General features: G+C 47.6%; 1 protein-coding gene across 1 annotated transcript; it reads left to right on the top strand.

Moving 5' to 3' along the window:
- Positions 1-15,923: 15,923 nt before the first annotated feature.
- LOC137547412 (E3 ubiquitin-protein ligase TRIM39-like) lies at positions 15,924-19,065 on the top strand. The gene has a single exon (XM_068270989.1). It carries the CDS (start codon positions 15,948-15,950, stop codon positions 17,499-17,501), a length of 1,554 nt encoding a protein of 517 aa, XP_068127090.1. The 5' UTR covers positions 15,924-15,947; the 3' UTR covers positions 17,502-19,065.
- The last annotated feature ends 4,634 nt before the right edge of the window (positions 19,066-23,699 follow it).

Below are 23,699 nucleotides of genomic sequence, written 5' to 3' on the forward strand. Positions count from 1 at the left end.
AATTGCTGATAGATTATGTGTATTGTGGAGGGAAACTGCTGCCAGATTATGTGTATTGTGGAGGGAAACTACTGCCAGATTATATATATTGTGGAGGGAAACTGCTGCCAGATTATGTGTATTGTGGAGGGAAAGTGCTGCCAGTTTATGTGTATTGTGGAGGGAAAATGCTGCCAGTTTATGTGTATTGTGGAGGGAAACTGCTGCCAGATTATGTGTATTTTGGAGGGAAACTACTGCCAGATTATATATATTGTGGAGGGAAACTGCTGCCAGATTATGTGTATTGTGGAGGGAAACTGCTGCCAGATTATGTGTATTGTGGAGGGAAACTACTGCCAGATTATATATATTGTGGAGGGAAACTGCTGCCAGATTATGTGTATTGTGGAGGGAAACTGCTGCCAGATTATGTGTATTGTGGAGGGAAACTGCTGCTAGATTATGTGTATTGTGAAGGGAAACTGCTGCCAGATTATGTGTATTGTGAAGGGAAACTGCTGCCATATTATGTGTATTGTGGAGGGAAACTGCTGCCAGATTGTATGTATTGTGAAGGGAAATTGCTGATAGATTATGTGTATTGTGGAGGGAAACTGCTGCCAGATTATGTGTATTGTGGAGGGAAACTGCTGCCAGATTGTGTGTATTGTGGAGGGAAACTGCTGCCAGATTATGTGTATTGTGGAGGGAAACTGCTGCCAGATTATGTGTATTGTGGAGGGAAACTGCTGCCAGATTATATGTATTGTGGAAGGAAACTGCTGCCAGATTATATGTATTGTGGAGGGAAACTGCTGCCAGATTATGTGTATTGTGGAAGGAAACTGCTGCCAGATTATGTGTATTGTGGAGGGAAACTGCTGCCAGATGTGTGTATTGTGAAGGGAAACTGCTGCCAGATTATGTGTATTGTGGAGGGAAACTGCTGCCAGATTATGTGTATTGTGGAGGGAAACTGCTGCCAGATTATGTGTATTGTGGAGGGAAACTGCTGCCAGATTAAATGTATTGTGGAGGGAAACTGCTGCCAAATTATATGTATTGTGGAGGGAAACTGCTGCCAGATTACGTGTATTGTGGAGGGAAACTGCTGCCAGATTATATGTATTGTGGAGGGAAACTGCTGCCACATTATGTGTATTGTGGATTGAAACTGCTGCCACATTATGTGTATTGTGGAAGGAAACTGCTGCTAGATTATGTGAATTGTGGAGGGAAACTGCTGCCAGATTACGTGTATTGTGGAAGGAAACTGCTGCCAGATTACGTGTATTGTGGAGGGAAAATGCTGCCAGTTTATGTGTATTGTGGAGGGAAACTGCTGCCAGATTATGTGTATTGTGGAAGGAAACTGCTGCCAGATTATGTGTATTGTGGAGGGAAACTGCTGCCAGATTATGTGTATTGTGAAGGGAAACTGCTGCCAGATGTGTGTATTACGAAGGGAAACTGCTGCCAGATTATGTGTATTGTGGAGGGAAACTGCTGCCAGATTATGTGTATTGTGGAGGGAAACTGCTGCCAGAATATGTGTATTGTGGAGGGAAACTGCTGCCAGATTATGTGTATTGTGGAAGGAAACTGCTGCCAGATTACGTGTATTGTGGAGGAAACTGCTGCCAGATTACGTGTATTGTGGAAGGAAACTGCTGCCAGATTGTATGTATTGTGGAGGGAAAATGCTGCCAGATTATGTGTATTGTGGAGAGAAACTGCTGCCAGATTATGTGTATTGTGGAAGGAAATTGCTGCTAGATTATGTGTATTGTGGAGGGAAACTGCTGCCAGATTATATGTATTGTGGAGGGAAACTGCTGCCAGATTATGTGTATTGTGGAGGGAAACTGCTGCCAGATTATATGTATTGTGGAGGGAAAATGCTGCCAGATTATGTGTATTGTGGAGGGAAACTGCTGCTAGATTATGTGTATTGTGGAAGGAAACTGCTGCCAGATTATGTGTATTATGGAGGGAAACTGCTGCCAGATTATATGTATTGTGGAGGGAAACTGCTGCCAGATTATGTGTATTGTGGATGGAAACTGCTGCCATATTGTGTGTATTGTGGGGGGAAACTGCTGCCAGATTATGTGTATTGTGGAGGGAAACTGCTGCCAGATTGTGTGTATTGAGGAGGGAAACTGCTGCTAGATTATGTGTATTGTGGAGGGAAACTGCTGCCAGATTATGTGTATTGTGGAGAGAAACTGCTGCCAGATTATGTGTATTGTGGAGGGAAACTGCTGCCAGATTATGTGTATTGTGGAGGGAAACTGCTGCCAGATTATATGTATTGTGGAGAGAAACTGCTGCCAGTTTGTGTATTGTGGAAGGAAACTGCTGCCAGATTATGTGTATTGTGGAGGGAAACTGCTGCCAGATTATGTGTATTGTGGAGGGAAACTGCTGCCAGATATGTGTATTGTGAAGGGAAACTGCTGCCAGATTGTGTGTATTGTGGAGGGAAACTGCTGCTAGATTCTGTGTATTGTGGAGGGAAACTGCTGCTAGATTATGTGTATTGTGGAGGGAAACTGCTGCCAGATTATGTGTATTGTGGAAGGAAACTGCTGCCAGATTACGTGTATTGTGGAGGGAAACTGCTGCCAGATTACGTGTATTGTGGAGGGAAACTGCTGCCAGATTATGTGTATTTTGAAGGGAAACTGCTGCCAGATTATATGTATTGTGGAGGGAAACTGCTGCCAGATTACGTGTATTGTGGAGGGAAACTGCTGCCAGATTACGTGTATTGTGGAGGGAAAAAGGTGCCAGATTATGTGCATTGTGGAAGGAAACTGCTGCCAGATTATGTGTATTGTGGAGGGAAACTGCTGCCAGTTTATGTGTATTGTGGATGGAAACTGCTGCTAGATTATGTGTATTGTGTATTGTGGAGGGAAACTGCTGCCAGATTATGTGTATTGTGAAGGGAAACTGCTGCCAGAATATGTGTATTGTGGAGAGAAACTGCTGCTAGATTCTGTGTATTGTGGAGGGAAACTGCTGCTAGATTATATGTATTGTGGAGGGAAACTGCTGCCAGATTATGTGTATTGGGGAGGGAAACTGCTGCCAGTTTATATATATTGTGGAGGGAAACTGCTGCCAGATTACGTGTATTGTGGAGGGAAACTGCTGCTAGAATACGTGTATTGTGGAGGGAAACTGCTGCCAGATTATGTGTATTGTGGAGGGAAACTGCTGCCAGTTTATATATATTGTGGAGGGAAACTGCTGCCAGATTACGTGTATTGTGGAGGGAAACTGCTGCTAGAATACGTGTATTGTGGAGGGAAACTGCTGCCAGATTATGTATATTTTGAAGGGAAACTGCTGCCAGATTATGTGTATTGTGGAGGGAAACTGCTGCCAGATTACGTGTATAGTGGAGGGAAACTGCTGCCAGATTATGTGTATTTTGAAGGGAAACTGCTGCCAGATTATGTGTATTGTGGAGGGAAACTGCTGCCAGATTATGTGTATTGTGGAGGGAAACTGCTGCCAGATTACGTGTATTGTGGAGGGAAACTGCTGCCAGATTACGTGTATTGTGGAGGGAAAAAGGTGCCAGATTATGTGCATTGTGGAAGGAAACTGCTGCCAGATTATGTGTATTGTGGAAGGAAACTGCTGCCAGATTATGTGTATTGTGAAGGGAAACTGCTGCCAGATTGTGTGTATTGTGGAGAGAAACTGCTGCTACATTATGTGTATTGTGGAGGGAAACTGCTGCCAGATTATGTGTATTGTGGAGGGAAACTGCTGCCCGATTATGTGTATTGTGGAGGGAAACTGCTGCCAGATTATGTGAATTGTGGAGGGAAACTGCTGCCGGATTACGTGTATAGTGGCGGGAAACTGCTGCCAGATTACGTGTATTGTGGAAGGAAACTGCTGCCAGATTATGTGTATTGTGGAGGGAAACTGCTGCCAGATTATGTGTATTGTGGAGGGAAACTGCTGCTAGATTATATGTATTGTGAAGGGAAATTGCTGCTAGATTATGTGTATTGTGGAGGGAAACTGCTGCCAGTTTGTGTGTATTGTGGAAGGAAACTGCTGCCAGATTATGTGTATTGTGGAGGGAAACTGCTGCCAGATTATGTGTATTGTGGAGGGAAACTGCTGCCAAATTATGTGTATTGTGGAGGGAAACTGCTGCCAGATTATGTGTATTGTGGAGGGAAACTGCTGCCAGATTATGTGTATTGTGGAGAGAAACTGCTGCCAGATTATGTGTATTGTGGAGGGAAACTGTTGCCAGATTATGTGTATTGTGGAGGGAAACTGTTGCCAGATTATGTGTATTGTGGAGGGAAACTGCTGCCAGATTATGTGTATTGTGGAGGAAAACTGCTGCCAGTTTATGTGTATTGTGGAGGGAAACTGCTGCCAGATTATGTGTATTGTGGAAGGAAACTGCTGCCCGATTATGTGTATTGTGGAGGGAAACTGCTGCCAGATTATGTGTATTGTGGAAGGAAACTGCTGCCAGATTATGTGTATTGTGGAGGGAAAATGCTGCCAGTTTATGTGTATTGTAGAAGGAAACTGCTGCCAGATTATGTGTATTGTGGAGGGAAACTGCTGCCAGATTATGTGTATTGTGGAGAGATACTGCTGCCAGATTATGTGTATTGTGGAGAGATACTGCTGCCAGATTATGTGTATTGTGGAGGGAAACTGCTGCCAGATTATGTGTATTGTGGAGGGAAACTGCTGCCAGATTATGTGTATTGTGGAGGGAAACTGCTGCCAGATTATGTGTATTGTGGAGGGAAACTGCTGCCAGATTATGTGTATTGTGGATTGAAACTGCTGCCAGATTATGTGTATTGTGGAAGGAAACTGCTGCTAGATTATGTGTATTGTGGAGGGAAACTGCTGCCAGTTTATGTGTATTGTGTAGGGAAACTGCTGCCAGATTACGTGTATTGTGGAAGGAAACTGCTGCCAGATTACGTGTATTGTGGATTGAAACTGCTGCCAGATTATGTGTATTGTGGAGGGAAACTGCTGCTAGATTATGTGTATTGTGGAGGGAAACTGCTGCCACATTACGTGTATTGCGGAAGGAAACTGCTGCCAGATTATGTGTATTGTGGAGGGAAACTGCTGCTAGTTTACGTGTATTGTGGAGGGAAACTGCTGCCAGATTACGTGTATTGTGGAAGGAAACTGCTGCCAGATTACGTGTATTGTGGAGGGAAACTGCTGCCAGATTATGTGTATTGTGGAGGGAAACTGCTGCCAGATTATGTGTATTGTGGAGGGAAACTGCTGCTAGAATACGTGTATTGTGGAGGGAATTTGCTGCCAGATTATGTGTATTGTGGAGGGAAACTGCTGCCAGATTATGTGTATTGTGGAGGGAAACTGCTGCCAGATTGTGTGTATTGTGGATGGAAACTGCTGCCAGATTATGTGTATTGTGGAGGGAAACTGCTGCCAGATTACGTGTATTGTGGAAGGAAACTGCTGCCAGATTACGTGTATTGTGGAGGGAAAATGCTGCCAGTTTATGTGTATTGTGGAGGGAAACTGCTGCCAGATTATGTGTATTGTGGAGGGAAACTGCTGCCAGATTATGTGTATTGTGGAGGGAAACTGCTGCCAGTTTATGTGTATTGTGTAGGGAAACTGCTGCCAGATTACGTGTATTGTGGAAGGAAACTGCTGCCAGATTAAATGTATTGTGGAGGGAAAATGCTGCCAGTTTATGTGTATTGTGGAGGGAAACTGCTGCCAGATTATGTGTATTGTGGAGGGAAACTGCTGCCAGATTATGTGTATTGTGGATTGAAACTGCTGCCAGATTATGTGTATTGTGGAGGGAAACTGCTGCTAGATTATGTGTATTGTGGAGGGAAACTGCTGCCACATTACGTGTATTGTGGAAGGAAACTGCTGCCATATTACGTGTATTGTGGAGGGAAAATGCTGCCAGTTTATGTGTATTGTGGAGGGAAACTGCTGCCAGATTATGTGTATTGTGGAGGGAAACTGCTGCCAGATTATGTGTATTGTGGAGGGAAACTGCTGCTAGAATACGTGTATTGTGGAGGGAATTTGCTGCCAGATTATGTGTATTGTGGAGGGAAACTGCTGCCAGATTATGTGTATTGTGGAGGGAAACTGCTGCCAGATTATGTGTATTGTGGAGGGAAACTGCTGCCAGATTACGTGTATTGTGGAAGGAAACTGCTGCCAGATTACGTGTATTGTGGAGGGAAAATGCTGCCAGTTTATGTGTATTGTGGAGGGAAACTGCTGCCAGATTATGTGTATTGTGGAGGGAAACTGCTGCCAGATTTTGTGTATTGTGGAGGGAAACTGCTGCCAGTTTATGTGTATTGTGTAGGGAAACTGCTGCCAGATTACGTGTATTGTGGAAGGAAACTGCTGCCAGATTATGTGTATTGTGGAGGGAAAATGCTGCCAGTTTATGTGTATTGTGGAGGGAAACTGCTGCCAGATTATGTGTATTGTGGAGGGAAACTGCTGCCAGATTATGTGTATTGTGGATTGAAACTGCTGCCAGATTATGTGTATTGTGGAGGGAAACTGCTGCTAGATTATGTGTATTGTGGAGGGAAACTGCTGCCACATTACGTGTATTGTGGAAGGAAACTGCTGCCAGATTATGTGTATTGTGGAAGGAAACTGCTGCTAGATTATGTGTATTGTGGAGGGAAAATGCTGCCAGATTATGTGTATTGTGGAGGGAAACTGCTGCTAGATTATGTGTATTGTGGAGGGAAACTGCTGCCAGTTTACGTGTATTGTGGAGGGAAACTGCTGCCAGATTACGTGTATTGTGGAAGGAAACTGCTGCCAGATTACGTGTATTGTGGAGGGAAAATGCTGCCAGTTTATGTGTATTGTGGAGGGAAACTGCTGCCAGATTATGTGTATTGTGGAGGGAAACTGCTGCCAGATTATGTGTATTGTGGATTGAAACTGCTGCCAGATTATGTGTATTGTGGAAGGAAACTGCTGCTAGATTATGTGTATTGTGGAGGGAAACTGCTGCCAGTTTATGTGTATTGTGGAGGGAAACTGCTGCCAGATTACGTGTATTGTGGAAGGAAACTGCTGCCAGATTATGTGTATTGTGGAGGGAAAATGCTGCCAGTTTATGTGTATTGTGGAAGGATACTGCTGCCAGATTATGTGTATTGTGCAGGGAAACTGCTGCCAGTTTATATATATTGTGGAGGGAAACTGCTGCCAGGTTATGTGTATTGTGGAGGGAAACTGCTGCTAGAATACGTGTATTGTGGAGGGAATTTGCTGCCAGATTATGTGTATTGTGGAGGGAAACTGCTACCAGATTGTGTGTATTGTGGAGGGAAACTGCTGCCAGATTATGTGTATTGTGGAGGGAAACTGCTGCCAGATTACGTGTATTGTGGAAGGAAACTGCTGCAAGATTACGTGTATTGTGGAGGGAAAATGCTGCCAGTTTATGTGTATTGTGGAGGGAAACTGCTGCCAGATTATGTGTATTGTGCAGGGAAACTGCTGCCAGAATATGTGTATTGTGGAGGGAAACTGCTGCCAGATTATGTGTACTGTGGAGGGAAACTGCTGCCAGATTATGTGTATTGTGCAGGGAAACTGCTGCCAGATTATGTGTATTGTGGAGGGAAACTGCTGCCAGATTATGTGTATTGTGGAGGGAAACTGCTGCCAGATTATGTGTATTGTGGAGGGAAACTGCTGCCCGATTATGTGTATTGTGGAGGGAAACTGCTGCCAGATTATGTGTATTGTGGAGGGAAACCGCTGCCAGATTATGTGTATTGTGGAGGGAAACTGCTGCCAGATTATGTGTATTGTGGAGGGAAACTGCTGCCAGATTATGTGTATTGTGGAGGGAAACTGCTGCCAGATTATGTGTATTGTGGAGGGAAACTGCTGCCAGATTACGTGTATTGTGGAGGGAAACTGCTGCCAGATTATGTGTATTGTGGAGGGAAACTGCTGCAGGACCCGAGTTTGCGTTTGGGAAAAAATCACATCGCTCTGGTGTGCTCCATCCCATTCATATACATTAGCCAAGCACTTTACAAAGCGCTGGCGATTTTAAAAGCGCTCTTGGTGTGCACCAGCTCTCAGAGTGATATAGCCTAAAGATCCTTTTATCGATTATTCATGGCTAATTAAATATGACAAGCAAAGAACTTTGGAGCTATTTGCTCATAGGAAAATCAATATCTTAGCATTTTAAAACTTGCAAACAGAAGGCTCCTATGATTGTGAGGTAGATTGAGAGTACCTGTCATATTCCTAAGCTGTATTGGATATATATATATATATATATATATATATATATATATATATATATATATATATATATATTGCTTGCTCACACATGCATATTCATTTCGGTCTCTTTTACCCCCCCTATACATTCCTAGTGGTTTGGGTCACCCTGAGCTGCTTGGTTAGGCCCAGTTCACACTTCCGTTTTGGCATGCAAACGGACCGGATCCGGATCGTATCAGGACCTGATCCGGATTGGAACCGTACGGTTCCGATCCGGATCGATCCGGTCCGTTTGCATCAGGACTGTATCAGGCTGCCATCCGGATCCGGATCGTAAAAAAATAACAAAATACCTTTAAAGTTGTTGGTGTCTGCCGAAGGTGCCCCTGGTGCACCTGTAGAATCAGGTCCTCCGCTGTAGGCCTCACCTCCACCATACTGCCAAACAGCTCCAGCACATGTTGGAAAAGTGTCCGGATCCGGTACGGCTCCGTACTGTACGGAAACGTACGCGTGTGAACGTCCGCATAGACTTTGCATTGCTATGCGGAACGTACGTTCCGTTTGTACAGTATACGGTCCGGATCCGATCAGGCGAATCTGGACAGGGAACGCTAATGTGAACCGGGCCTAGCTCTGTTGTACTGGTCCAAGCCCTATCCCATACAGCTATATCAATCCCTGCCATGTACTGATGAGAGCCAAAAGCCTGAAACAGACTGTCTACATGTGGGATTCATGTGGTTGTGTAATATTTAAAGCTATAGTCTTGCTATACACCAGCGTTTCTGGATGTTTGCCTTGCTTACAAGGGTGGAAAGGGATAATTTGCATATTCAGCAGTGGTGCATTGTGGGTAACCACAAATGTTCACTTATAGCTGAATTATTTCAGATTTTCTTCTGTTTGAGGAAGGCAAATTTCACCAAGCATTGCTTATTAGTAGGAGGGCTTTTTGGTCTCTTTTATCCCCTATACTCTCCTAGTGGGCTCACCCTGATCTGCTCGGTTACTCTGTCATACAGAAATAGAATAGAATACAGATATTGATCTCTTGATATAATCATACAAATTGGAGTATTATGCATCGTTCAGTAACAGCAAGGCACACACACAATGAAGCTTAGCAGGAGTGCTTTATAGGCTTACAGACGCCATGTTGTTCATAGAAGTCCATCTTATAAGTATGTATCCACACTATAGTATATACCACAGTATATATCCACACTAGGCACGGTTGCAGGACGGACACTGCAGTCCGGGATCAGGGGAAGATCAGGGGAAGTACCACCAGACCGCAAACTGATCAAAGTCCATCAGTTTTGCATCAGTTTCCGTTCAGTTTTTTACCCCAAAAAACGGACAGAAAACGTCTCTATCATTAGGAAGGTAGTGGGAGGATTTTTTGGGCCAATAATAAAGTTCAGGCTATCCGTTTTCTCATCAGTTTTTGTTGCTATTTTGCCTGTGGAGATGGAGTTGTGTTTTCCCGTTGCTTTTCACTACCCATCCGTGTATCCGTGGTCCGTAAAAATGCAGCAATTCCGGACCTTCCGTTCAGGTTTTGAAAACGGGTCCCTGCAAACGCAGACGGATCCGTTTTTTTCTTGGGTGAGGACGGCTGCTATTTTTAACATTAGTATCCGGGACTCCGTTTTTCATCAGGGCTGAAATACGCAGCTACGGATACGTTTCCGGACCTAGTGTGGACCAGCTCTAAGGTAAAATAAGAAAATACGTTAGATTAGCTGTGGTATTAAAATGTAGTTACATAGATATGTCTTTGAAGCTGAAACCTCAAACTTACATCCGTTGTCACACTGAAGGGGAAGGCTAAGGTTAGGACCTTTATTACTCATTTATTATTACTTAAAGGGAAGGTTCAGGGACTATTAAAAAAAAAAAAAAAAAAAAAAAAATCCACATCCACTTACCTGGGGCTTCCTCCAGCCCGTGGAAGGCAGGAAGTGCCCTCGGCGCCGCTCCGCAGGCTCCTGGTGGTCTCCGGTGGTGCGCCCGACCTGGCCAGGCCGGCGGCCAAGTCGGGCTTCTTCTGCGCTCCAATCTGCGTCTCACTGGTGCGCGCTGACGTCATCGGACGTCCTCCGGGCTGTACTGCGCAGGCTCAGAACTACTGCGCAGTACAATATCAATCAATATCTTCTGCTTGCTCACATATATATCCATATAGAGATGTAGGACAATAATCAATAATAATGACATATTCCTACAAGATATGTATATGTATTTTAGTGCATTAACAGTAAGGCGAAGACACATCACAGCTTAGCATAAAGAGCTTAGCCAGGAGCAGACTCCATATTGTCTGCATTAAGAGATATCATGGATTATTGGAATAAGTTTAGAATAAGAATCAGATATCATTTAGCGTTTTAGCTGACAAGCTACAAGTTGCAAGCTACACGGAACATGCTGTATCCACTGTCTCCCTTTAATGGAGAAATATAATCTTTGAAGCTCACACTGCAAACCAAGCGATTCCGGTAGCGCCATCTTCCTCTTGTACGCTTCACTGCAGAGTACTGAGGTGTGAAGACCCTGACAAGTCAGCACATTCCAGGGACTTTTCACACCTGTCTTAAAGAGACTCCGTAACAAAAATTGCATCCTGTTTTTTATCATCCTACAAGTTCCAAAAGCTATTCTAATGTGTTCTGGCTTACTGCAGCACTTTCTGCTATCACAGTCTCTGTAATAAATCAATGTATCTTTCCCCTGTCAGACTTGTCGGCCTGTGTCTGGAAGGCTGCCAAGTTCTTCAGTGTTGTGGTTCTGCTATGAACTCCCCCTTCCAGGCCCCTCTATGCCCACTGCCTGTGTATTATTTAGATTAGGGCAGCTTCTCTCTTCTCTCTTATCTTTTACAAGCTGGATAAATCGTCCTCTGAGCTGGCTGGGCTTTCACATACTGAGGAAATTCAGACAAGGGCAAAGCTGTTTGCAGGAAGAAAAGAGCAGCCTGAAACTTCAGTGCATGAGAGATGCAGGGGGAAAGAATCACACAAATGATCTCTTGAGATTCAAAAGGAAGGGTGTATACAGCCTGCTTGTGTATGGATGTATTTTCTATGTGTGGACATACTGTACTTCAACCTACTTCCCGTTTTGGTGGCCATTTTGTTTGTTTATAAACAAACTTTTTAAAACTGTTTTTAACCACTTTTAATGTGGCGGGGAGCAGCGAAATTGTGACAGAGGGTAATAGGAGATGTCCCCTAACGCACTGGTATGTTTACTTTTGTGTGATTTTAACAATACAGATTCTCTTTAAGTTCCATGACAATAAGTAGCTTGTAACAGGATGATTGATGATAATGATCTGCATGTATATGCTTTTGTATAATTGGTGATTCTTGTATCTATGTCAACCACGTGACTTTTGTTTGTGGTTTTACCCTTTAAAAGAAAGGGCTCTCAACAGTAGAGTTGTTCCTATCCACGATACCGGTCTCTGTGTATCATTTAATGTGTATAGGACCCGGCATGCCGATCAGATCAACTTATAGATCGTAGATCGATAATTAATATTTACTGTTTAATAGTGTTATTAGAATAAAAGTAAAGCAAATACGCTTACAGTTTGGTGCCGTGACTCAGATCGCAGAGGCTGATTCCGAGGAAGAGTTGAGAGGCCTTGGGACCAGGATAGCATTACATAGGGTGACCATATTTTGATTTCCAAAAAAGAGGACTATCACAACAGCATGTGGGCGTGGTCATAGGTGGGGCCAAATATACAAGACCTTAGCAGTGTGCTGTCCAACTTCACGGGCATGGAGGGCAGTTTTTTTTTAACAGACCACATGGTGGTGGAGGGCCGGCCGACCACAAAATGCAATCAGATTCGCAGAAGATTTCCCCACAAAATGCAATAAAATCACACAGTCAGGTAACAAATGACAATCATGATGAGAACTCCAGAGAAGACTGTAAAAACCATGCTAGTTAAGCACAATGATTTAGTATTCTGGCTGAACTGCATGGCTGTATGTCTTCTGTTCAACCTAAAACTGTAACTGCTGAGAAAAGACAAGTTAACCAGCCGGGCGGTATGGACGAGCTCAGCTCGTCCATTACCGCCGGAGGCTGCCGCTAGTGTTGGGCGAACAGTGTTCACCACTGTTCGGGTTCTGCAGAACATCACCCTGTTCGGGTGATGTTCGTGTTCGGCCAAACTGTTCGGGTTCGCCCGAACGGCTCAATGCCCGGCCGAACAGGGCCCCTGTTCGGCCGAATACGGCCCCCCTATGGGGTCGCAGGCATAAGGGGGGAGCATGCCCCGATTGCGGGGGAGGGGTCGGAAATTCCCCCCACCCCCTCCGCTAGCGCTCCCCCCTCTGCCCGCTTCCCCATAAAAAAGTTGGCGTAAAGTTAAATAGTACCGGTGGTGGCTGCTGCAGTGGCTGGCTGGCTGTGGTGTGAGTGAGGAGGAGGAGTCCGAGTATGACGTGTTGAGGCCGGGCAGCGGGCGGTTCAGCGGTAGTACCCTTGTGGTACTTCCGCCCTTTCTCTGACCTCACGTCCTCTACGTGATGACGCATACGAGGGTACGCGTGACGCTGAACCGCCCGCTGCCCGGCCTCAACGCGTCATACTCGGACTCCTCCTCCTCACTCACACCACTGCCAGCCAGCCACTGCAGCAGCCACCACCGGTACTATTTAACTTTACGCCAACTTTTTTATGGGGAAGCGGGCAGAGGGGGGAGCGCTAGCGGAGGGGGTGGGGGGAATTTTCGACCCCCCCCCCCGCGTTCGGGGCATGCTCCCCCCTTATGCCTGCGACCTCATAGGGGGGCCGTATTGCGGCATGTTTGGGTCCCCATTGACTTGCATTGAGTTTGGGGTTCGGGCCGAACGTGCGGAACATCTGGCCCATGTTCGGCCTGTTCGGCCCGAACCCGAACATCCAGGTGTTCGCCCAACACTAGCTGCCGCTCAGGCCCTGCTGGGCTGATTTGCATGAAATAAAAAGCAGCACACGCAGCCGGCACTTTGCCAGCCGCGTGTGCTACCTGATCGCCGCCGCAGCGCGGCGATCCGCCGCGTGCAGCTGCGAAAGAGGCTCCCTCCAGCCGCCTGTGCCCAGCGTAGCCGGAGCAAACAGTTCCGGCCAGTGCTAAGGGCTGGATCGGAGGCGGCTGACGTCCATGACGTCACTCCGCTCGTCACCATGGCGACGAGGTAAGCGAAACAAGGAAGGCTGCTCATTGCAGCCTTCCTTGTTACTTCTGGTCGCCCGAGGCGATCAGAAGAACGCATCCGGAGCGCACTCTAGTGAGCTTTCATGCAGCCAACTTTCAGTTGGCTGCATGAAATAGTTTTTTTTTTAATAAAAAAAAAACCCTCCCGCAGCCTTCCTGGCGATCTTAATAGAACGCCAGGGAGGTTAAACATGCTGTACTGAACGTTTTGCCATTCATTTGCCCATACTGAAAGCTGTAAATCTCAGTGATTTAACTGAACACTTTGGGGTTAAAGGTGTTTGTGATGAAGTGCAGGAAAACAGGAGGCTCTGCCAGTCTCTCACACAAGTCAGAAAGCAGCCCTCCTGGAGTCTAGGGACTGTCAAAAACTTTTCAACTTTTTAACACCATATCCACACATGCAGTCATTATAACAATGGGGAGAGAGCAGACAGATATTTGCCCACGGACCCTCCAGGCAAGCTCTGCATCATGCTTTGTATATTTACAAGCTTGCCTGCCCTCTAATTGCACTTTTATCAGCTAGCCTATTTTTTGACATTGCCTTACAACAACAAGGAACCTGAATACACCAGACCAGCCCTAAATCATTGAATGAAAGGCTGCCTGGGGGGAGATTGCCCCCCCTTCCCCCCTTGCCAGTTCTGCAGCTCAGCTTGCTCTATGTTCAGCTCTCTTCACCTGGACATTTCAAAAACCCAGGAGGATGGCCCGGACAGGTCGTAAAAAATTGGACCTGTCCGGGCAAAAGAGGACGCCTGGTCAGCCTACATTACAGTCTGGGTAAGTACAGAATTCTTCCCACTCTTAGGGAATTTATTTCTGTTACTTTCCCAGCACTGTCCGTCTGTCCAAACTTTTGTAATATTTTGTATATAGTGACAGTGGTATTTGACTGGGTTATAAGTGACATCCCTGGAGAGAGAAGGGATGGGCCGTCCTTGGAGAGAGAGAGGAGGGGTATATGTGATAGTTTGTTAGTCTGTCCATCAGTTATTTTGATATAAGGATCCGGTCATATCATTTGATCTGAGCCTTCTATTTTCTCTATCTCTTTGATCTCTTGCTCACTTACCGTAGTCATACTCTAATGTCCTACCAAATTATTAGGTATTTACACAGCACTGAAATCTTTGGAAATTTACAGAGAACATGGGTATGTGAGCTCCAAATCCGGGTGTGTGTGAGTCCCAGGCTGAAATTTCCCTGGTGGGCCCTTAGTGTCCCAGTCTGACTCTACTGACTAGTACTGACCACACCTAAGTTCAGCATAACCGTCTGCCCAATGTCAGAGTGGCCATGTCACCAAAAGTTTGCCAAAAATGCGTTGTTTTTTATGAGCAGCAGGGGTTCTTTATGTCTTTGCTGTCTTAAAGAGACACTGAAGCGAAAAAAAAAAATATGATATAGTGAATTGGTTGTGTACTATGAATAATTACTAGAAGATTAGCAGCAAAGAAAATATTCTCATACTTTTATTTTCAGGTATATAGTGTTTTTTCTAACATTGCATCATTCTATAATATGTGCAGATTACACAACACTCAGCATTCAAAATGATTCTTTCAGAGCAGTCTGTGAAGTAGTGACCTCTCCTCTAGCAGAGAAAAAGTAAACAGTTCACTTACAGTTGAGATAATAAAAGTCAGATAACAGCCCTCCAACTTAGTCGGAGAGCTTAATGGCTTGTTTGCATAGAGATAACAACTGGAGTTTCTCAACTCTTCCTGTACTGGAAACAATTAGACTGATGTATCTGATCTTAATGTTTTATTTCTTACCTGTACTACACATACAAATCATAATATCATAATATTTTTTTTTCGCTTCAGCGTCTCTTTAAAGAAAACCTGTACTGAAAAAAAAGTTCCCCTGGGGGGTCCTCACCTCAGTAGGGGGAAGCCTCTGGACCCTATCGAGGCTTCACCCATCCTCACGGTGGTCTCGCTGCAGCCCACGGTATGCACAGCCGACAATTTGTCGGGCTGTGCAATATTTACCTTTTCTGGCTCCAGCTGGGGTGCTGTTGCGGCTCTTCCCACGGAAATAGGTGGAAATAGCCGATCTCCATCAGGTCTGCTCCACTGCGCAGAGCGGTCCGACGGAGATCAGCTATTTTCGCCTACCTGCGCCTGCACTGGAGCCAAGGAGGTAAATATTTACATCTCCGCCACTCCGGGAGGATTATCGGCACCGCCGTGGGACCGAGGAGGACGGGGGAAAGCTCAATAGGATCCGGAGGCTTTCCCCACCCGAGGTGAGTACCCCCCCCCCCCCCCCCCCAGGGGAAGGTTTTTCATTACAGATTTTCTGTAAGTCAATCAGCAGCAGGAATCTTGCCTCACGGGTTTAGCTCAGCCACGCCTAGTAATATAATATGACTGGCTCTACTGGATTCCAAAACTCACAGTTTCACTTTCATTCCCCTTTCCTGCTTCCAGCCATGGCGTCTGCTGATCTGAGCGAGGAGCTGGAGTGTTCCCTCTGTCTGGACATTTATACAGATCCTGTAACCCTGAGATGTGGTCACAACTTCTGCCGGGTCTGTATTGATCGTGTGCTGGACTCACAGGAGAGGTCTGGAGGTTATTTCTGTCCTGAATGTAGAAAAAAGTTCACAGTGCGTCCTGGACTACACAAGAACTTTGCTCTGAGGAACATAGCAGAACGTTTTCTGTCTACTCGGCCTGACCAGGAGGCATCTGGAGTTCGCTGTACTTACTGTGTGGACTCTCCTGTACCTGCTGTTATGTCCTGTCTGCACTGTGACGCTTCTATGTGTGATAAACACCTGAGAGCCCACAGCAAGGCACCAGAACACGTCTTATGTGCCCCCACCACCTCCCCGGAGACCAGGAGATGCTCCGTCCATAAGAAGATCCTGGAGTATTACTGCACTGAGGATGCTGCCTGTGTCTGTGTGTCCTGCTGTGTGATCGGGGGACATGTTGGCCATAAGATGATGTCACTGGATGAGGCCTTTAAGGAGAAGAAGAAAAAGCTGAGAAATTATCTGCAGAAAATGATAGCAGAGAAAGAGGAGAGTGAGAAAAGAGTCCAAAGTCTGGAGGAACGCAGGAGAAAAGAGCAAGAAAAAGCAGATAATGAAAAAGAGAGAGTCACTGTCCTGTTTAAAGTCCTCAGGAGACGGCTAGAGGAGCTGGAGAAGAAAGTCTTGAGTGACATCACAAGGAAGGTAGAATCCTTTGATGACATCATCAGACAGCTGGAAATAAAGAAGGCGGAGCTGTCCAGGAAGATGCGTCACATTGAGGAGCTGTGTAACATGACTGATCCACTGACTATCTTACAGGAATCAGACACAGGTGACTTGTGTGACACGGAGGACAGACATGATAAGCAGCTCCATGATGGAGGGGATCTGGATGTGGCCGGCATCTCACACACATTACACACAGGACTGGCTGATATCATGTCTGGGGTAACTGGAAGGATTTATGGACAACTTGCAGACATATTACTGGATGTAAACACAGCTGGTAATGATCTACATATATCAGATGACAGGAAAACTGCATCCTGGTCACCAGGGCAAAACCGCCCAGAAACACCAGAGAGATTTCAGTACTGGCCGCAGGTGTTGAGCAGCCGGAGTTTCTCCTCAGGACGACATTACTGGGAAGTGGATGTTGGGGGATCAGATAGCTGGACAGTAGGGATGTGTTACCCCAGTATAGCCAGGAGAGGATTGCAGTCACTGATTGGAAGTTATAATAAGTCCTGGTGTTTATGCAACGGGGATGATCAGTACTCAGTGAAACATGACAGGGAAGAGATCCGGTTACCTGAAAAGATCCCCAGTGATGGAGTCAGGATATATCTGGATTATGAGGCCGGGCAGATCTCATTTTATGCCCTGTGTGACCCCATCAGGCACCTCCACACCTTCACTGCCACCTTCACTGAGCCCCTCCATGCTGCGTTATGGGTAGGGGGAGGCTGTATCAAGATATTTGGGGAGAATCAGGGGGTGTGAGAGATCCACCTACTGGTGACATCACAGAGTTCTCATTGTTACACAGGAAGCCTCCTGGCAGGGCTGGGACAAGGTTCTCCAGCAACAGAGGTGGATATTCCAAAGTGCGCTCTCTCCTCACATTGTGCCCACCTGAGTGTTAGTATAGGTAACAAATGTGCTCCCTGTATTAGGAAGACCCCCTCCCCAGTATTAGGAAGACCCCCTCCCCAAGTATAGATAGATGAGTGTAAAGTATCAGGTAGACCCTTCCCAAGGTATAGATAATCAAATATGCCCCCAGTATTAGCCAGCCCCTTCTTCCCCAAGGGTCCCCACATATTGGGCAGCCCCCTCCCAAAGTATAGCCAGGTGCTCCCCTGTATTAGGCAGCCCTGTTGGTGGTGTAGTGGTTAGCTCTCTCGTCTTGCAGCGCTGGGTCCCCAGTTCACATCCCAGCCAGGTCAACATATGCAAGGAGTTTGTATGTTCTCCCCATGTCTGTGTGGGTTTACTCTTGGCACCCGGGTTTCCTCCCACATCCCAGAAACATACAGATAAGTTAATTGGTTTCCCCCTAAAATTTGCCCTAGACATGCACTACATGATACATACATAGACATAGGACTATGGTAGGGATTAGATTGTGAGCTCCTCTGAGGGACAGTTATGTGACAATATACTCTGTACAGCGCAGTGTAATATTTTGGCGCTGTATAAATGCTTATACAAAATAAATAAATATTAGGCAGCCCCCCTCCCCAAGTATAGTCAGGTGTGTGTCCCCCCCCCATCCCCCACCACCAACACACACACAGAGATGCAGAGTGGAGCGTCCTGTAATAGTTACCTGTCTCGGCACCGCCAGGATCCATCTTCACCCTGTCACACAGTCCCTCCGTCTCCTCTCTGACACCTCCTGTGGTGCAGGTAACGAGTGGCACCACCAGAGGGCACCACTAGATAGGAGACAGATGAATGGTGCAACAAGACAAAAATAATCCTGGCTGCATTGAGACAGGTAACTATTACAGAATGTTCCTCTCTGCATATGGCTGGGGGGGAGGGGCTCTCGGGGGCGGGCACAGGAACGCCCTGAGGGCCCTGCACCCAGAGGCTACTGCCTCTTTGGCCTTTACCTCGGCCTAGCCCTGCCTATTGGTATGATGTCAGTGCTGGGCTTTCTTAAATTGGACCTAAACTCTTGCACAGGACAGAAGGAAAACAGAGAGACATGCTCCCTGTATGTATTTAGAGAGTTTAGCCTGTCGAAGTCCTCCTCATCTGTGACTAATCAGAGATTGTAATTTGATCTCTCAGCTGTGCCAGCTGGCTGCCACGGCAGAGAAGCGCATTGGAAACACAGGATATTAACCCTATGTCTGCTTCCATGAAAGCAGGAAGTAGCCACACTGCAGATTTATTGCAGGATTTGTATCAGCTGTTACAAAAAAATGTTTTTCTGTAAAGGTTATTATGCTGTTGCTTATCTTTTAGAGCAGAGAGGAAGTTCTGAGTTCAGGTCCGCTGTATCGGAAAACCCAGAATGCTTACAAATCCAGTGGCATTTCTCTGACCCGTTTAAACTGTTTATTTTTAATGTTTTATTATAAAAAAAATAGTAATAAAAAAATATGGTAAATAAATATATATGTAATAATAAAATAAACTGAATATAAAACAATGTTTTTTCCTGCTAAGTAAACCTATTATGAGGGATACATGGGGGCTGCCATTCCTGGCCTCCCCCTGAAAATGCTGCATGCCTGGCTGTCATGCTGATCCTCTGGCTGTGATACTTCTGGACTCACCAGCCTGGACCAAGTATACAGGGGGGAAATAACTCTGATCTGCAAGCTTGTTCCAGGTGTGACTCTTCTGGCTGCATGCTTGTTCCAGGTGTGACTCCGCTGGCTGCATGCTTGTTCCAGGTGTGACTCTGCTGGATGCATGCTTGTTCCAGGTGTGACTCCGCTGGCTGCATGCTTGTTCCAGGTGTGACTCCACTGGCTGCATGCTTGTTCCAGGTGTGACTCCGCTGGCTGCATGCTTGTTCCAGGTGTGACTCTGCTGGATGCATGCTTGTTCCAGGTGTGACTCCGCTGGCTGCATGCTTGTTCCAGGTGTGACTCCACTGGCTGCATGCTTGTTCCAGGTGTGACTCTGCTGGCTGCATGCTTGCTCCAGGTGTGACTCTGCTGGCTGCATGCTTGCTCCAGGTGTGACTCTGCTGGCTGCATGCTTGTTCCAGGTGTTACTTCACTGGCTGCATGCTTGTTCCAGGTGTGACTCTGCTGGCTGCATGCTTGTTCCAGGTGTTACTCCACTGGCTGCATGCTTGTTCCAGGTGTGACTCTGCTGGCTGCATGCTTGCTCCAGGTGTGACTCCGCTGGCTGCATGCTTGTTCCAGGTGTGACTCTGCTGGCTGCATGCTTGTTCCAGGTGTGACTCTGCTGGCTGCATGCTTGTTCCAGGTGTTACTCCACTGGCTGCATGCTTGTTCCAGGTGTGACTCTGCTGGCTGCATGCCTGTGCCAGGTGTTACTCCACTGGCTGCATGCTTGTTCCAGGTATGACTCTGCTGGCTGCATGCTTGCTCCAGGTGTGACTCTGCTGGCTGCATTCTTGTTCCAGGTGTGACTCTGCTGGCTGCATGCTTGTTCCAGGTGTGACTCCGCTGGCTGCATGCTTGTTCCAGGTGTGACTCTGCTGGCTGCATGCTTGCTCCAGGTGTGACTCCGCTGGCTGCATGCTTGTTCCAGGTGTGACTCTGCTGGCTGCATGCTTGCTCCAGGTGTGACTCTGCTGGCTGCATGCTTGTTCCAGGTGTGACTCTGCTGGCTGTATGCTTGTTCCAGGTGTTACTCCACTGGATGCATGCTTGTTCCAGGTGTGACTCTGCTGGCTGCATGCTTGCTCCAGGTGTGACTCCGCTGGCTGCATGCTTGTTCCAGGTGTGACTCTGCTGGCTGCATGCTTGTTCCAGGTGTGACTCCGCTGGCTGCATGCTTGTTCCAGGTGTGACTCCACTGACTGCATGCTTGTTCCAGGTGTGACGCCACTGGCTGCATGCTTGTTCCAGGTGTGACTCTGCTGGCTGCATGCTTGTTCTAGGTGTGATTCTACTGGCTGCATGCTTGTTCCAGGTGTGATTCTACTGGCTGCATGTTTGTTCCAAGTGTGACTCTTCTGGCTGCATGCTTGTTCCAGGTGTGACTCTTCTGGCTGCATACTTGTTCCAGGTGTGATTCCACTGCCTGCATGTTTGTTCCAGGTGTGACTCCGCTGGCTGCATGCTTGTTCCAGGTGTGACTCCACTGGCTGCATGCTTGTTCCAGGTGTGACTCCGCTGGCTGCATGCTTGTTCTATGTGTGACTCCGCTGGCTGCATGCTTGTTCCAGGTGTGACTCCGCTGGCTACATGCTTGTTCCAGGTGTGACTCCGCTGGCTGCATGCTTGTTCCAGGTGTGACTCTGCTGGCTGCATGCTTGTTCCAAGTGTGACTCTGCTGGCTGCATGCTTGTTCCAGGTGTGATTCTACTGGCTGCATGCTTAGTCCAGGCTTGTTCCAGGTGTGACTCCTCTGGCTGCATGCTTGTTCCAGGTGTGACTCTTCTGGCTGCATGCTTGTTCCAGGTGTGATTACACTGCCTGCATGTTTGTTCCAGGTGTGACTCCGCTGGCTGCATGCTTGTTCCATGTGTGACTCCACTGGCTGCATGCTTGTTCCAGGTGTGACTCCGCTGGCTGCATGCTTGTTCCAGGTGTGACTCTGCTGGCTGCATGCTTGTTCCAGGTTTGACTCCGCTGGCTGCATGCTTGTTCCAGGTGTGACTCTGCTGGCTGCATGCTTGCTCCAGGTGTGACTCCGCTGGCTGCATGCTTGTTCCATGTGTGACTCCGCTGGCTGCATGCTTTTTCCAGGTGTGACTCCGCTGGCTGCATGCTTGTTCCAGGTGTGACTCTGCTGGCTGCATGCTTGTTCCAAGTGTGACTCTGCTGGCTGCATGCTTGTTCCAGGTGTGATTCTACTGGCTGCATGCTTAGTCCGGGTGTGATTCTACTGGCTGCATGCTTGTTCCAGGTGTGACTCTTCTGGCTGCATGCTTGTTCCAGGTGTGACTCTTCTGGCTGCATGCTTGTTCCAGGTGTGATTACACTGCCTGCATGTTTGTTCTGGGTGTGACTCCGCTGGCTGCATGCTTGTTCCAGGTGTGACTCCCCTGGCTGCATGCTTGTTCCATGTGTGACTCCGCTGGCTGCATGCTTGTTCCATGTGTGACTCCGCTGGCTGCATGCTTGTTCCAGGTGTGACTCCGCTGGCTGCATGCTTGTTCCAGGTGTGACTCCGCTGGCTGCATGCTTGTTCCAGGTGTGACTCCGCTGGCTGCATGCTTGTTCCAGGTGTGACTCCGCTGGCTGCATGCTTGTTCCAGGTGTGACTCCGCTGGCTGCATGCTTGTTCCAGGTGTGACTCTTCTGGCTGCATGCTTGTTCCAGGTGTGACTCCGCTGGCTGCATGCTTGTTCCAGGTGTGACTCCGCTGGATGCATGCTTGTTCCAGGTGTGACTCCGCTGGCTGCATGCTTGTTCCAGGTGTGACTCCACTGGCTGCATGCTTGTTCCAGGTGTGACTCTGCTGGCCGCATGCTTGCTCCAGGTGTGACTCTGCTGGCTGCATGCTTGCTCCAGGTGTGACTCTGCTGGCTGCATGCTTGTTCCAGGTGTTACTTCACTGGCTGCATGCTTGTTCCAGGTGTGACTCTGCTGGCTGCATGCTTGTTCCAGGTGTTACTCCACTGGCTGCATGCTTGTTCCAGGTGTGACTCTGCTGGCTGCATGCTTGCTCCAGGTGTGACTCCGCTGGCTGCATGCTTGTTCCAGGTGTGACTCTGCTGGCTGCATGCTTGTTCCAGGTGTGACTCTGCTGGCTGCATGCTTGTTCCAGGTGTTACTCCACTGGCTGCATGCTTGTTCCAGGTGTGACTCTGCTGGCTGCATGCTTATTCCAGGTGTTACTCCACTGGCTGCATGCTTGTTCCAGGTATGACTCTGCTGGCTGCATGCTTGCTCCAGGTGTGACTCTGCTGGCTGCATTCTTGTTCCAGGTGTGACTCTGCTGGCTGCATGCTTGTTCCAGGTGTGACTCCGCTGGCTGCATGCTTGTTCCAGGTGTGACTCTGCTGGCTGCATGCTTGCTCCAGGTGTGACTCCGCTGGCTGCATGCTTGTTCCAGGTGTGACTCTGCTGGCTGCATGCTTGCTCCAGGTGTGACTCTGCTGGCTGCATGCTTGTTCCAGGTGTGACTCCACTGGATGCATGCTTGTTCCAGGTGTGACTCTGCTGGCTGCATGCTTGCTCCAGGTGTGACTCCGCTGGCTGCATGCTTGTTCCAGGTGTGACTCTGCTGGCTGCATGCTTGTTCCAGGTGTGACTCCGCTGGCTGCATGCTTGTTCCAGGTGTGACTCCACTGACTGCATGCTTGTTCCAGGTGTGACGCCACTGGCTGCATGCTTGTTCCAGGTGTGACTCTGCTGGCTGCATGCTTGTTCTAGGTGTGATTCTACTGGCTGCATGCTTGTTCCAGGTGTGATTCTACTGGCTGCATGTTTGTTCCAAGTGTGACTCTTCTGGCTGCATGCTTGTTCCAGGTGTGACTCTTCTGGCTGCATACTTGTTCCAGGTGTGATTCCACTGCCTGCATGTTTGTTCCAGGTGTGACTCCGCTGGCTGCATGCTTGTTCCAGGTGTGACTCCACTGGCTGCATGCTTGTTCCAGGTGTGACTCCGCTGGCTGCATGCTTGTTCTATGTGTGACTCCGCTGGCTGCATGCTTGTTCCAGGTGTGACTCCGCTGGCTACATGCTTGTTCCAGGTGTGACTCCGCTGGCTGCATGCTTGTTCCAGGTGTGACTCTGCTGGCTGCATGCTTGTTCCAAGTGTGACTCTGCTGGCTGCATGCTTGTTCCAGGTGTGATTCTACTGGCTGCATGCTTAGTCCAGGCTTGTTCCAGGTGTGACTCCTCTGGCTGCATGCTTGTTCCAGGTGTGACTCTTCTGGCTGCATGCTTGTTCCAGGTGTGATTACACTGCCTGCATGTTTGTTCCAGGTGTGACTCCGCTGGCTGCATGCTTGTTCCATGTGTGACTCCACTGGCTGCATGCTTGTTCCAGGTGTGACTCCGCTGGCTGCATGCTTGTTCCAGGTGTGACTCT

This window comes from Hyperolius riggenbachi, chromosome 2 (assembly GCF_040937935.1).
Source record: "Hyperolius riggenbachi isolate aHypRig1 chromosome 2, aHypRig1.pri, whole genome shotgun sequence".
Classification (NCBI taxonomy): domain Eukaryota; kingdom Metazoa; phylum Chordata; class Amphibia; order Anura; family Hyperoliidae; genus Hyperolius; species Hyperolius riggenbachi.